At 36.1% G+C, this 15,768-nt stretch overlaps 1 protein-coding gene and 1 long non-coding RNA gene across 4 annotated transcripts; both read right to left on the reverse strand.

The window, feature by feature from the left end:
* Nucleotides 1-2,037: 2,037 nt before the first annotated feature.
* LOC141486902 (uncharacterized) lies at nucleotides 2,038-5,952 on the reverse strand. 2 transcript variants are annotated; one of them, XM_074185507.1, is made up of 2 exons: nucleotides 5,572-5,952; nucleotides 2,038-5,513 (listed from the first exon to the last, which is right to left on the reverse strand). In XM_074185507.1, the coding sequence occupies exon 2, from the start codon at nucleotides 3,768-3,770 to the stop codon at nucleotides 2,556-2,558; it is 1,215 nt and encodes a 404-aa protein (XP_074041608.1). In that variant the 5' UTR covers nucleotides 3,771-5,513; nucleotides 5,572-5,952; the 3' UTR covers nucleotides 2,038-2,555. Both variants share the same exon structure in this region, with proteins under 2 accessions (XP_074041608.1, XP_074041609.1).
* Nucleotides 5,953-11,425: 5,473 nt separating this feature from the next.
* LOC141486923 (uncharacterized) lies at nucleotides 11,426-13,485 on the reverse strand. Of its 2 annotated transcripts, XR_012468124.1 has the most exons (4): nucleotides 12,231-13,485; nucleotides 12,019-12,176; nucleotides 11,881-11,967; nucleotides 11,427-11,826 (listed from the first exon to the last, which is right to left on the reverse strand). It is a non-coding gene; the product is annotated as an uncharacterized lncRNA (long non-coding RNA). The 2 variants fall into 2 exon arrangements; XR_012468123.1 differs by having other exon boundaries at nucleotides 11,426-11,826; nucleotides 12,019-13,485.
* Between the last annotated feature and the right edge of the window lie 2,283 nt (nucleotides 13,486-15,768).

The following is a 15,768-nucleotide window of genomic DNA, read 5'->3' on the forward strand; positions in this document are numbered from 1 at the left end:
GCATAATCATCTAGATTTTTGTCGTCAACAGCCACTCAAACTCTACATCTACTTCCTCCTGCATACCTTGTTCTACTCGTTCTGGGAAATCATCAGGAAGATCATAGATTCGCTGCAGAAATTGAGCGAAGGTTGTACTGAAATGATCGGACGTTGAATCTATTTCATGTACCTGGACGGGTCCTGTACTAGACATTGTGGAAGAATGATGTAGAACTGGGATTGATACTATATTTATATTGGAAAAAATAAAACGGAGGGGGTGAAGTGTAAATGTAGAACAATTCAGTGTTTGATATTCGGAAACATCAAGAATGACGATCTTCATGAAACTCTTAGCGATTATTATGAGAAATTCTGAGTGATTATTATGAAAAAAAAGTAATAAGGGCGAGGGAGGAAGACACTGCCCCAGCTTCGCAGTGCCTCGTGTACACCAACCAAAAAGTGTGTACTCTGTGGAAGGAAAGGAAAGGAAAGGATGGAAATGATTAGAAATCATCATCAGAATTGAGGACTTCATCGTCAATCAGGATGGGGGATGGTGGAGGACTGTCTTCGATGAGGATTGGGGATGGTGGAGGACGTCTATCCTCAGACTCATCGTCAGCGTCATTTCTTTTTTCATTTTCTTCTCAAGAGATTATTTACAAGTGATTTGAGAACACAAAAATTGATGTGAGGTATTTGTCTAGAAGAGCTTGGATTTGAAATAAAAAAAAGGAAATAATAATAAGACGAAGTGGAGAAAAATGCTCCAATCATCGCATGTGTACCAAACCAAAACAATGTACACCCTTTATTTCACTTCTTTTTTCATTTTATTTTATTTTTTTTTGGTTCCTAAAATTACAAATATGAACTTAAAACTACCATAATTAAATATTCCTAACTAACCTAAAAATAATCTTTCATTTACACTTAATCTATGGAAAAGTCTTGATAAATGTACCTAACTTTTTATACGTCTCTATCGAAGAGGTCTCTGCTCTACACCTTTCCTCCAGAGATGCATACTTCCGATCTAGTTCGGCCATTTTTTCCGCTAATTGTCTCCGTTAGTCAACAATTTCAGACATTTCGCGGTTCGCATGTTAACCAACGCGGCCTCACTTGATCGGGCTGCATGTTCTGCTTCCTTACATCTTTGTAGGAAACCGCGCAACATCTCTCTGTTGTCACACTTGTGGCACCAACACTTGGGGAATCACCGGTGTTGCTGGCAGCGGTGATAGCGGCATCGCCAATGGGGTCAATACAACGCACTCCGGAGAAGGCGCCCTAGGTGTTTCCACTGCTGGTGCTGCTGCGGGCGGCGTGGAGGGCCTTAAACTCTTACGAGTGGTCGACCAACTACCTGCATAAGGATTAGTCTTATTGCAAGTAGCTCGGTACTTCTCAATAGGACCAAGCTTCGCTGCAGGTCGTTGACAAACCTTCTTCACAAGCCTGACTTCCTCCTCCTCCTCGAACAAGTCAGGGCTGACAGATCGGGCCCTAACTCTTGAAGTGGCTGCCTTCTCCTGCTCGTTCACAGGCATGATGGATGCCACCGCATTGTTTAAATCCTGGGTGTTGGATGCCATTCTGAAAATGTAAAATAATACAAAGTTAGTTGATATAAAAAAAGAAATAACATTGTTGACTTATTCAAAATTCTGCTTCTTCACCGGACTGGACTGGACTGAGCTGGAGTGAACTGGACTCTGTTTGACTTGAGTCGTCGTACTGATTGTTGAGAAGCGTGCTCCTCGGGGTATTAACATCGTTGGGAGTGGAGGGAATGAGGTGGGGGCGTACATGCGCAGTGGTGTGAATGGGGTGGGGCGAGCAATGGTGGGAAGTGGGCGGGACGAGCAATGGTGGAAAGAAAGCGGGCCGCGCTCCGCACGTTCTCCGGCCTGATTCGCTACGCTCGCGCCGGCGCGCTCGGCCCGCTTTCTTTCCACCATTGCTCGCCCCGCCCACTTCCCACCATTGCTCGCCCCCCCATTCACACCATTGCAGCTTGTAGGGCTAGAAGTTTGACCTCTTTTGTTCCATTAATTTCCCCCTCGAGATATGATACAGTTACACAACCACTCTTGTCAATTGGTTCGCTTGTATTTTTCAATATTTTTCTTTGCATGTCATAATGACCATCTTTTGTTAATTAAAATCCATTCCCGGGAGAACCTCGAATGATATTACCATCCCATTTTCTTTTTCTACCAAACTTATCTATTGTTTTAGACATTGTGCACCCTACGATGATTCTTTTCAAACTGATATTTCTTTCATTTACATTATGCTATATACTTTGCAGTAATTGGTTAGGAAAAATATAAGTAAACCAAATAACATTTTTTTATCATTTTTATATTCATCAAAGTAACTTGACAAACGTAATACTTCAATGTAAAAAAAATCACAATAAAATAATCACAAATAATGAATGTTCCAGTTTGAAGGAAAAAGCAACAACACTTCGAATGATAATTCAGTTATTCATCTCAACAGTCAACAAATTAATTAGTTGGTCTAAGGCGCTCTCTTGAGAAAAAGAATGAACTATTTCAGACACCCAACGGATCATTTCGATAAAACTCTATATCGCTATGACCCCATGGAAGAGTTCGAGTGGTATTCGGAATGATGAATCTTTTGTCGTCGTGATATGCTAATGCGACTTTATTTTTCAATTCAGTGTAAATATCATGTAATTCGCTTCTGAATGAGTTCATCTTCCTGAATTGGTTTCCCATTTTATAATTAGATGTATCGAACTTATTTACATTATTTTTGATAAATTCATAGAAATTGTCTGTATTTACTTTGAGAATAAGGGAGTCGGTATCAGTGTAGAGGAAGGACGCATCTTCTCCAAACTGTTGTTTGATACATCCATAGAAAAAATCATACATAACTGTTTTGGATAATTCCAGAATGGAAAATCCCAAATACAGTGGTTTATCATAATGAACTTTTACTCTAGCCAATTGAATAGCAACAAAATTTTCAGTAAAAATGGAGCATTTTTTTAAATTTGGTCGCGATATGAGACAACTAGCACCTATAGTTCTTTTTATATTTTCCCAATGTGTAATGAGTCTAACATCAATTCTATTGTCTACGTTTTTCATTGTTTTCCGATAGACTGCATTATTCCTTAGTTTGTAGAAATCTTTTTCAGATCTGTTATTAGACCGATTACGCATTTCAGTATTCAAATCTATATAGGGCTTCATCCAACATAATTGCTTGAACCTCAATACTCTATGTGTGTTCATCACTATCAAGCCATGATTGATAGCTTGCTGTAAGTTTCTATAGTGAACAATATATTTTCTTTTATCGTTTAAATTTGGAATTAATTTGGGAACTTTCGATTTTGCATATGGAGGAATCAAACGTTCAACTGAAAATGGAAAATCTGAATGTTTATCGTGAAGTTCTTGGGGATAATGTATATTCACTTCCAATACATATCCATAAGGACTATCAACATCCACATTCATTATATCAAGATTGAGAATTTCATGAGGTGTTAACCATGAAAATTCACCTGTTGGTAATGATTGTGACATGCTGTGACCATATAAATTAGTTGCATCCAAATATGAAATGAATGAAGATGGTTCATTTGGATTATAATTCGGTAAAAATTTATTGTTTGCTTTATGTTTCCTTTCACTACATTGACTGATTCCACCACGAATACCTTTTTGAAAGAAGTGAACCATATCAATGTCAGTTAGTAATTCCAATTCAATATTAGTATATTTCAACATGGCATCCCACGATAATCCGGGTGCAGTGAATATTGTGCCGGATCCAATTTATATTTATCAACAGAGATATTTCTAAAGTTTTCAAAAATGTCACACAATAGTAACACATCTGACTTTAAATATAAATCGGAGTATTCACCGAAATCCTGACATTCGAACAAATTCCAAACAAGTTGAGCTCTCCCATAATCATTATCTGATATATGTTCACAATTGAGTTTATCATAAAATTGATTTTTGATTGGAAGTCTTGGATAATTCAGTTTGTCGATGTCATCAACAAAACTATAGGGAATCACACCTTTCTTTCTCATCAAATTGAAATTTTCAATTTGTGGGAAATGTTTGCGCATCTTGATACACTGATCAGATGTTGAATTAGCTCCTAAATTCTCCAAAGAACTAGGCATGAATCTGAAACTATCAATGAATCTCATTTTCAAATAATTCTTCTTCACCATACCATCTTTATCCGTATAGGAGTGTGTAAAGAGATGTTTTGTGGAAGATATATATTTCTCATTAGTTTGTGGGATGACATCCACTTTATCTTTGTTTTTATACAATTCCTTTATGAATAAGTGACAATCATATCCACTCAGATTGTGAAAAATTATAGAAATAAAATTTGGTAATTTAAAATTCAAATAACATGATGAATGAGCAGCAGGGGACCTTTTTTCCTGACATGATCCCTCACTTTAACTTCACCATCATTGAATTGTTTAGAACAAATGCCACAATTTGTGGTAGAGGCAAACTGTTCCTCTTCCTCAGGAGTTTGTGCATCCATAGGAATAGGAAACCTGAGATGATTTTCATAAATATTTTTCAAATCATCTTCGATTTTGCTAACGAATTTCTGGGCTGCATCCACACCCCTATACGAAACAAATTTCGATAAATCATCATTGTATGAACATTTAATCAAATAAGCAAATGAATAAGGCTCATATTTGAATGTCTTGATCGAGTACGAGTATTCAGGATTTGGTTTAGTGGTTTGAATCGGCTTGAGTACTGATTCAAAATCGGCATACACTACAGAAGGTACCTTCATTTGTTTCTCAAAGTTTTCAAAAGTTAGTATATTTTCAGGCACCATTTTCCCATATTCATTGACTTTGAAATTGGTTGATGGTGTTGTAGTACTCAAGTGATTACAGTCATTTATCTTATGACGTAATAGTAATTGTTCATTAGAAAAATATAATAAACAGCCATCACAAAAATATTTCTTATGTTCATGAGCCGATAATTGGCTTGAAACTAATCTTGAAAGATCTTTGATCCAACAATAATGACTATTACCGAAATCATCAGTGATAAGTAACAAATTGACATGTCTCCTAAGTCTTCTCTGAGATTAACATAATGGTCCAATTATTTCATACATTATTTTACCCTTCTCGAATTTACTTTCTAAACCGTACACGTTAACTGAAATATCATTCTTGTCTTTAAATTTCACAATATCCTTCAAATTTACCGGAAAATTCATACCTGTTACATCTATGACTGTATTGAAATGTGGATATGATGAAACTTCTGACGTTCTATCGATTGCAGGATGTAGTGCTGAAGTGATAGCCCATGCAAAACAATGCTGATCTTCATTACGGACATTAACCACGGCCTTCCTACGCTCGATACATTCAGGCAGCTTCACATATGAACATCCACTGATCGGGCTGTATTTATTGATGTTCACCTCCAGAAACATGGTTTTTTCACAAGTCCAACCTTAAATATAAATCAAAATTACTGATCCATCCAATTAAAACTTGGTAGAAATGCTTACCTGAATCACGTTCCTGGAATTCTGTAGTTTGAGCGATAATCCCATTTCGAAATCCATCAAATAAGGAATTCAAATCAGTAGATTGGTCAACTGTTCTATTCTGAGAGTTAAATGATTTGGTTTCCTTCAGGTCTTGTGTTCGCAGAATATAACTCCCAAATACTTCCATATTCACTTTGATGATTTTGTGAACCCTGATGGCTGATTCCAATAATTCTATAACTTTCTGTCTGATTTCATCAAAGAATAACATGTAATCGGTGGAAACAATGGAACTCTGCACCCTGTACATAGCATTCCGACGCTTGAAGGCGCTCTTTATAATTTAAACACCATCACTCAATTGTACACATGCATTATTCTTATGTTGCAGACTTCTATTATGAGAATTCACTTGAGTCAATGGAATCATCACATTACAACAATTACATGTGCACATGTTGCAGCGTCATCTAATCTCACTCGTTTCACTGATGGACCTCTTTGACAACTCTGGAGCTGATGACGACGACGGTTGTCAATACGAGTAAAAGATTTACCACATTCACAAGAATATATTTTCTATGATATGTTGTCACTAACTCACTCGATGGAAACTGACATAACCAACACTCGCCCGATTCTTAAATACCATAATCCACGTCGCCTCCGCGTCACCGTCGAGAGTGAGGGTAGAGCCATGCGTTACGTCATAGCCATCACCACATCGAGGAAGGTAAGGGCACATCGATGAATACGCATTACTCAGCCAAACGCCGTGGAGTGCACATCTAGCTCTCCTACCGTTGAACGGTTGCTGCTGGGGATAGAGCGATGCATTACGTCACAGCCTTCACTGCATCGAGAGAGAGGTGAGGGCAGACCGATGAATACGCATTACTCAGCCAGACGTCGTGAAGTGAACATCTTGCTCTCTTACCATTGAACGGTTGCTGCTGCTATGACGTCACACCACTATTAACTTGGTGGCCTCTCACCGATGGAGCATTCATTACTTGGAGGATCTTCGAAGTATGCAGACGTATGTTTGTACATAGACAAGCCCATGATAAAACCCTGTACCGTGCATTCTCTTTCTCTCTCTCTCTCTCACACACACACACACACACACACACACCCACACACACACACACACACAAAATCTCATATGAAAAAAAATGTGAACGATCCATGAACCAGACACTTCAAGGTCACATCGCCTTGACTTCACTAAACAACAAAAAAAAGCAATTAATACGTCATAGTGGTGAGGGGAGTCTTAGAACCGGAAAAAAAATTCTGAACGATCCATGCACCAGACACTTCAAGGTCACATCATCTTGACTTCACTAAACAACAACAAAAAAAAGCAATTAATACGTCATAGTGGTGGGGGGATGCTTAGAACCGGCTCAAATCTCCTACTACTATCGTGTCGCATGATCTATTCCTACTGTAAAATAGAAAAAATGCGTTACTGCAAAATGTGCCGAATTTCATTCTGCTGTTTTGTTTCAGTTTCTGTAAACCTGACCGAGGTGTCACATCACATTTTCCTTGTCAATAATCAAATTAGAACAATATTACCTTATTTAAGGTATTGAAGAAAAAAACATGTAATATTCACTTCATCGCAATTTTCGTATTAATATACTATACTATATAATGAATTAACATGACTGTTTGTAAACATGCAAGCATTTTCAATATTTTTCTGAAGAGAATAAAATGTGTCCCCAAATATCAGAGAAGTCCCCAAATATCTCAATAGTCTCCTCAAATGATTAAAATTGATGTCCCCAAACAGCCTGAGTCCTCAAACAAACAGTTGGGTGTACAAAATCTTTGAGGACAGTCCTCAAACAATCGAAATGTCACCAAATGCACAGATGTGGAAACAATATATATATATATATATATATATATATATATATATATATATATATATATATATATATATATATATATATATATATATATATTTATATATAAAGGTCACAAGGTCACTATATATATATACGCATATATATACGCAGGTAGCTATAGCTGCCTACGTGGTCATGTTAGATGTAGCCAAGGAATTCTAGGTCTTCTAACTGGAACCACAAATGTGCGGTTGGCTTCTGTTGTTGACTCCGTGCGTATGTGTTGTTTCCTGCTTTCGGCAAACAAGTGTTGCCCATCTTTACACTTGGCTGCACCGCACTGCTGAGGCCAATAGCCAGAAACACCTGTCCGCGGTTTGTCCCCCTTTTTTGGAGTGTCTACGAATTGTTTCATTTTTGATTTATATATATATATATATATATATATATATATATATATATATATATATATATATATACTTTTCAAGCCCCGCCCCATCAGCCAATCAGAATCAGCACCCCCTACAGTTTTAGCCTCGCCCCCTCAGCCAATCAGAATCAAGCACCCCCCTCCACTTTTTTTCATCACCTGCCCCCTCAGCCAATCAGAATCCAGCACCCCTGGACCGCAACAGGTAATCAGTGTGTGAAGCCCCGCCCCTTCCGCACATGGCAACCAGTCACGGATCCATCGACTCCCCCAGTTGTCACCTATCGAAGCCATACTCCGCCCATTTGTTACACCCTTGCCAATTAAGCTCCGCCAGCAGGTCGGCCATTTTGAATCACGTGGTCGGAAGCACTGTCAGCTGTCAACATCAGATAGCAGTGTCAGCTGTCAACTTCGGTTATCACGTGGTTGGAGGGGGAACTGTCAGGTTGTCACGCTATCAAGCGCGCGCGCGCCGCCTATAATTATTTTTTTGAAACTGAATAAATAAAAAGTTTTATGTTGAAATTGAACCCATGTCGTCGGCGTGCCAGGCGAGAGCCTTAGGTTTGACGCCAACGTGAGATCTTGAAAGTACTAGAGAAATGTTTTCAATGGTCTTACCAAGTGTCGCATGGTGGGATGTCATAAATCCCAAATTTTGGACCTTGGGTCCTCGAGCGGGCCATCGATTTTTTGGGGAGGGTGTTAAGTCATTTCTAATTTGGTGTGTGATTTGTTGCGGAGTCCTTGATTTGGGTTTTTTTTATTTGGGGCGGAGTCTTCGATTTTTGATGTTCGTTTCGAGTAGCCATTTCGTATCGCTTTGTCTATTGCACCTAGGAGTCATTGATTTGGAGGTGGGTCCTTGATTTTGGAGTGGGTGCATGATTTGGACTTGATGTTGGGACCTCGATTTGGGGCCTCGACTTGGACCTCGATTTGGGCCCTCGACTTGGACCTCGATTTGGGTCTCGACTTGGACCTCGATTTGAGTCTGCTACGCAATGTTTTTGAACAAGATAATTAAATTTACAATAGGGTTGCCGAAAATCAAAAACACCACTAACATGCCCGACTAGGTCAGTGGTTTGCACAAAGTCGTGGGTGCAACTAATTAAAAGAAAAACAATGATTTTTAACTAAATGGGGAAGCGCCACCGATTTTTGTTGGCCAGTTAAAAATCGGAAAACTGCCCAGTTATTGGGGAAGCCCACTATTGAAATATTTAACTTCTCATAAAAGTAATAATTCTATTTGCAATGACTAAGGATGTTTATTACAATAATAAAAAAAAGAAATACAGTGACCCCTCTGTTTGCCGATTACTCACTTCAATTGCTAGATTACCACTATCATAATACATTCGCTAATATGTGCTAATATGTGACGTCACGTAAAAGCTTACACCACTCCTCTCAATGAGGTAACTTATACATTTTATTATAGGAAAAAAATAAACACCGGGTTCTTTATTCAAATAACTTAGTCTAAACTTAGCTGCTCTTCGGTTGCTCCTTTTTCGTAAGCTGCCAGGGAATGAATACTGATCCGGCAGTATCGGTGGATACGGATATAGTAGGAATCTGTTAATATTCCCAGTGGTAATTATTAGTAAAGGTAACGATCAGGAAACTTCTTCAAGAGACTGATCTGGCAATCGATTTCAATTTCCCAAATTCAAGCTGATGCAAATACGCCTTTCTTAGGAATATTCTAACACCCTGAAGAAAAATATTCTCATGACAACATCGTAATCAAAAGGTAAGAAAAAAAAGGACAAAATGTATTATGAGTTCCATAGCTGAGTTGAACACGGTTGTTTGAAAATACTGTACTAACCTCCTAATAATCGAGGGTGTTTCCAACACAAAACAGACCAAGATCGTCCTCTGAGAATTGAGAAAAAATACTGACTATTTGCCCTTTTTATAAAAATCCTGCTTTTGCAGCGGTGGTTTCCAATATTGTCCCAAAATACTCCAAACTTCACAATATCAAAAATTTCCGTCCTTGTCCTTATGTCCTTGGGTGTGAGAAAAAAAGGAACACAACCTATTTACCGACCTAGTCGGTGTCATAGGAGGGTTAGAAAGGTTTTAAATATACATAAATTCACATGTGGAAATGAATAAACTGACCGATTATTAAAAGTATAAATAAATTGTTTAATTTATAACAAAGCAAAATTGTATCGTAACAAGCCCTCCACTTGGACCTCGATTTGGGGGTTGTTCCTCAAATTACGACCGGGGTGTGGGCTAATTTTTGGTCAAAGACCTCAGAGACAATGTAAAAGCTCGCAAAGTGAAACATAAGTGAATGTAGCGCAAGATTATGACAGCAATACATAAACGTCGATATCAAAGTGAAACTTCCACGATGGCAGAAAACGACTACCGCAAAACAGCGAGCGCTATCGTCCAGAACATGACAGCCCCCCCACCGACTTCGCAAAGTTTCTCTCAGTCGACATCGAGACCCAATAGACGTTTATCGACCTACCATAAACAGACGGTACAATATTTTCAGTCGTTTTGAGCCCCAAAAAAAAAAGATTTTGAAAAAATAAGACTCCCTCACTTCGTCATAAAAAAATATGGAATGTGTGTATGTGTAGAACCTGATATGGAAGCGACTTGTTGACCGTTGAAATGGAAAGTGAGCGACCGCAAAATATTATCGCAAACAACGAACGCTATCAGAATTTATAAATCGACTCGAATTGTAATTGAGACCAAAAAAAGTATTGTTTTTTTTGTTTTGGTGAAAGCGAAAAAAAGAGTATGTAGGTATTTTCAAAAAAAAATGAAATTTTGATGATATTACCGTAGATTTTTTGCAAAAAAAAATCAGTCGTTTCCCAAAATAGCATGTTTTCGTTTTGTCAAAAAAGAAAAAAGTAATACAAAAACGTTAGCGACAGAATCACTTGGGAAATCTCAGTCAGGGAAATATTTGTCATGTAAGATATTAGGTTGAATGTTTCAAAATAATAATATTCATTTCATTACAAATAAAAAACTTTTAGGTTTGATCAATTCATTTCATTTGAAGACGGCTGTTATTTTTTTTTGGTACTGAGTTCGGCTATGGCCGAGCCATCGTAAGTTGATGTGCAAAACATATCTTGAAAAGTATGGTTATGTTGACAATAATACACAATCAAATTTTTTGAAAATGCACTCAGACTTTTTCAAGAACGTTATAATTTAACAATAGATGGCACAATCAACAATGAAACAGCCCATTTGTTAGAATTTCCTCCATGGCAACATGCTGAAAATGAATTCCGAGTTGGAGGTAAATGGAATAAAACGCTAGATAATAAGTATCGGCATATAGTTCAGAAGGCATTTGGCATGTGGCTGAATGTATCTACACTGGATTTTCAAAAAAAAAGAGAAACAGGCATTGTCATTATTTTTAATATTGATACATGCATGTTTTTTCACAATTTGATGTGGAAGTTCAATGAAAGATGAACCATTAATTTCCAAATTGACTATACCACTTAAAACGCAATCACTATTTCGTTCTTGAAATTCAGAAAATGATGGTTGTTAAATAAAGTCGAAAACATTTTTTTAAAAATTTTATTCATTTAATTATGTTTTCAGTTGACAAGCAAAATGTATCATTTATTCAGGAGTGATCTGCATCAATTCGTTACATTTGTAATACATAGCAAGATCCTGACGATGAGATTGATGCCACTCGAGACTCCACGGGCAAAAACAAAATGTCACTCCACAACGTTTACATATGATTGATGAATGAGGTGTATCAATAGGCAGTAATGTGGGTGGAGCGGGGGACATCGTCACAGTTTTTGGACAGCTGAAATTATTCACAATGAAATTTTTCGATACTGAAAATAGTTTTGAACAACTCATAAAATATTTAGACATGATTCATCAAGTAGTTGTGACTGTTGGTTCAGGTTTTTCTCATATTCCGAGGGTTGAGATGGTTCAGATCTAAAGACAAAGTCAATATTAAATTTCAGTTGTGAAAGAAATGAATCAACTTACTCAATCACTTCTTTCTTCGTTTCCATTGAATTTAATACCTCCACAGGTATTGAAATGTTTTTGGGCATATCAGATAAGTCTAAATCACTATAAAAAATCTTAATTAGAAACACGGTAAACATTAACCAAAATACATACTTGTCCAACAAATACCCTAATAGATTCCGAGCAAAAGTAAACTTCTGAATTTTTTGGAAATGTATTGCCAAAATAAAGTCTTGCTCCTTTCAATCTTTTCTTTTACTAAATAGTCAGGTATTTTAATACTACTTGGCATGTCATCTAAATCAATATCACTGTAAAATTCAAAAACCATAAAACACACAACAAATACATTTGAGTATACATACTTTTCTTCCAAATACGTCCAAAAACACATTGGGTGTGTGTATCTGTTTGTTTTGATTGCAATATAATTCCAAAATTTTACAGTTTCATTATCAATCAAAAATTTCACATTTTTTTCATCACTCATTGTTACAGCTTTTAAAATACTTACTGTTGTCGACTCGAAGTGAAAACTGACAATTGTTTGTAAACGTAAAAGAACATGTATTAAATAGTAGACAGAAACGTGGATGGGAGAATTTTGTGGTGGATAATTAAAATAAGATTTTTGTGGTAATGACTGAACTAGAAAATTTATTTTGATAGTGGTTTTGATAACGAGTTTGCAAAAGGAAATTGTGTTTTTTGATAAGATCATATTCGATGATGTAGCTTGTGATGGTCAGCAAAAAATTCGTGAATATTATTCCATGGGTCGGCATAAGGACATTGATGTTATTTATTTGTGTTAGACATATTCCAAGATACCCAATGGTATGTGATTTGAATAAAGGGCGATATTGAAAAGGCTTCGACAAGTACATAAGTGTGTGTGAGATGGAAACGCAATTCGTCAATATGAAACCACTCAGTAAAGAAGTCGATGTTGTGCGCAAAAACAAAATTAATGAAATCTCAAAAAAGTATAAGAAAATAGTATCTAGCTCTGAAATTGGGAAAGTGAATGATCCGAACGAGTTATGCGACAAACGCTTGGTAAAGGTTACGATAGCAATGATGTTGGTTCCAGCATTCTACAAACGAACGCCATCGATACTCATCATTGGATATATAATGACAAGCCTTTCGAGTATGTATATTGGGATGATCCGAACGAGTTATGCAATAGATTAAAGCTGCTTATAGCTTTGAAAGATGCTAGAAATACGTCACATGACAATGAAATTACAGCTATATTGAATGAACTCAGAGAAGCCGACATTATTCAGGAATAAATCATCCATAAATGACATGTATTTTATTCCAAAAATATAATGCGATAAATAATGCAGAACTGACGTGAAAATCGCACCAAAAAAATGTCAAAAATTTGATGCGTTCAAATGTACAGTTTTGTCAAAACTATCGCATCGAAAAAAACCTAATTTTCAAACCATCATTTCGTGCAAAAACCCATATGATTTGCATTGTAACACGCTATGAAAAATAATGCAAAAAACGACGCGAAAATCGTGTCAAAAAAATACCAAAAATTTTATGCGATAAAAAGTTCATTTTCGCCCCAAAAAACGTATTAAAAAATGCTAAAAATTCAAATGCGTTGAAAGGACCATTTTTGAACACCCTAACCACCTGGTAAAGCTCATTTCGCCGGTGTCAGTCAGTCTGAACAGACGTAAAAAATTGAAAAATTCATTATCAAAAAGGAGTATGTTAAGAACAGTCGCCGTTTCTATGGAACGCCGTTTTACTTTTTATTGTCACGAATATTCATTTCTCAATTTATTCAACTAACAATGTATTTGTTTTAATTTAATTTGTCAGAAATTAGCTTTTTAAAAAGACTGATGAAATAAAATGATACTTGCTTGAGAATGTTTTGCACAAAAGTTGTAACCAAATTTTAAATTGAATGCATTAAAGTGAATGTTGCAAATATTGAACACTTTCAATAAAATTGAAATATAACAATCTCTATTATTCATAGAAAAATATTTAGTATGGAAAGTTAATTTGCTATATTTTCAGACAAACGAAAGTCTATTTTTATTACCAACAATGTTTCATGGAAAAACTTTGACAGTCATTCAAATATATTCATTGAAATTTTATTCCCAAACTTACTTTTAGAAAGTGAATTTAAAGTTTCATTGTAATTCAACAGTCATATAAATAAGTAACATTTTACTGAAAGGTCAAAATTATATGCGGAATTGAAACGTTTGTTGAATTTACTCGAATAATACATTCCATTGATTGTTGAATTAAAATGTTGGTTTATTGCTGAGTTGAACTATATGTATATAGATTATTTTTCAGCATAATATATAATAAATTGGCGTTCCATTTTCCAATACTCTGAAACAATATTTTTCTTCGGAATCAATAAAAGCTTCAAGTTATTTCATTACTTTTTTTATTCAAATAACAATTTTATTCATGTAACATTTTAAATCAAGTGTCATTAAAAATAGAACAAATTTTGCGAACAATCGTTTTTAATGTGTCGAACAAATGCATGAGTCAATTCAATTCAAACAAATAAATTGTTAGTTGAATAAATTGAGGAATGAATATATGTGACAATAAAAAGTAAAACGGCGTTCCATACGTTTCGATGGTCAAGGAAGAACTATTGAGTTCACAATTAAACCTATACCAAAAAGAACCGAACCTACACGATGGGTGAAAGATGCCATCGAAGGAATTGTGGAAAAAGGCATGGAAGGTTTGCATCCTACCGACCAAGTCGGATTCACTTTTTGCTCCAAGGACTTTGCTCGCGGTCAAGGATGGATGCGGTTCAAACCAGCTAGTGAAGTTACTTTTGACAAAGTTTACCGAATACTATAAGTTGGTTCACTCCAAGGAATTCGTTTGTCGGTACGGCTCAGGATTGCATTTTTTGCGATTTCCATAAATCATATCGCCGACAAACGATGTCCGGAAGCCGCCGGCCGCATGACAGTTATACGAGGGCAGTTCCTATTCGCGATATCTACAGGGGACGTTCCGAAGTTGAAACTTCGCTTGCTCGGTTGTATCAGACAATAAACAAAGATACGAAAGTAGTTGTTTGTCGATCAACTTCTAGAAACATGATAGATAAACTCATGAATAAATGATCTAAGAAACAGATCAGAGTGATTTACTGATGAAATGATAAACACGTTCAGGAAAACATGTTTTATTAACAAAAATAATACAATTATATAATGTTATATGTTTATAAATGATTTAAAATATTCAATTTTACATTGCATGATTTATGTTTCCTAACAATCTTCATGTCCTGGTTCATGAATTTTAAAGTAAAGTATATCCGAACTCTTGTATATAAAGATATATAATAATCGAAGGGGAATTTTTGACATGGATGTGAGAAAAGAATTTTCGAATATTTTGTTTTCAAATACTGTCCAATTCCCTTTTCACTGCCGATTTTATCAAAATTTTCAATGAATATGTTTTCCATCTCTATTACATGGTCAACAATATCTCTTGATGGTACGGTTAATCCACCAAACGATGATTTGTCGGTACTGTAAGCCTTTAGCTTACAGAAAATTACATCTTGATCAAGAAGGTTTTCTGAGGATTTGCTAAAATGTATGCAAATGTCACACGAATGTTGCATGAGACATTTTTTCATGAGGTATCCTGTGACATAGACAAGAGCGTTTCCTTCGGGATTTTTAAGGTTCTTATAATCTCGAGTGAAAACTTTCAGAGGAGCATAGTTTGGAATGTCGGGTCTAGCAAGGATGTATCGACATTGTTCAGTTAATTCTGGCGTCAAACTTAACAAAACGTCATTAACATCATCCATACAATTAGCACCTTCACTAGAATCAAAATATTTCAAAGCAAATATTTTTT

Source organism: Leptinotarsa decemlineata, unplaced genomic scaffold (genome assembly GCF_025532065.1).
Source record: "Leptinotarsa decemlineata unplaced genomic scaffold, Ldec_3_MD MMD2_tig00026375_RagTag_RagTag, whole genome shotgun sequence".
In the NCBI taxonomy this organism is placed as follows: Eukaryota; Metazoa; Arthropoda; class Insecta; order Coleoptera; family Chrysomelidae; genus Leptinotarsa; species Leptinotarsa decemlineata.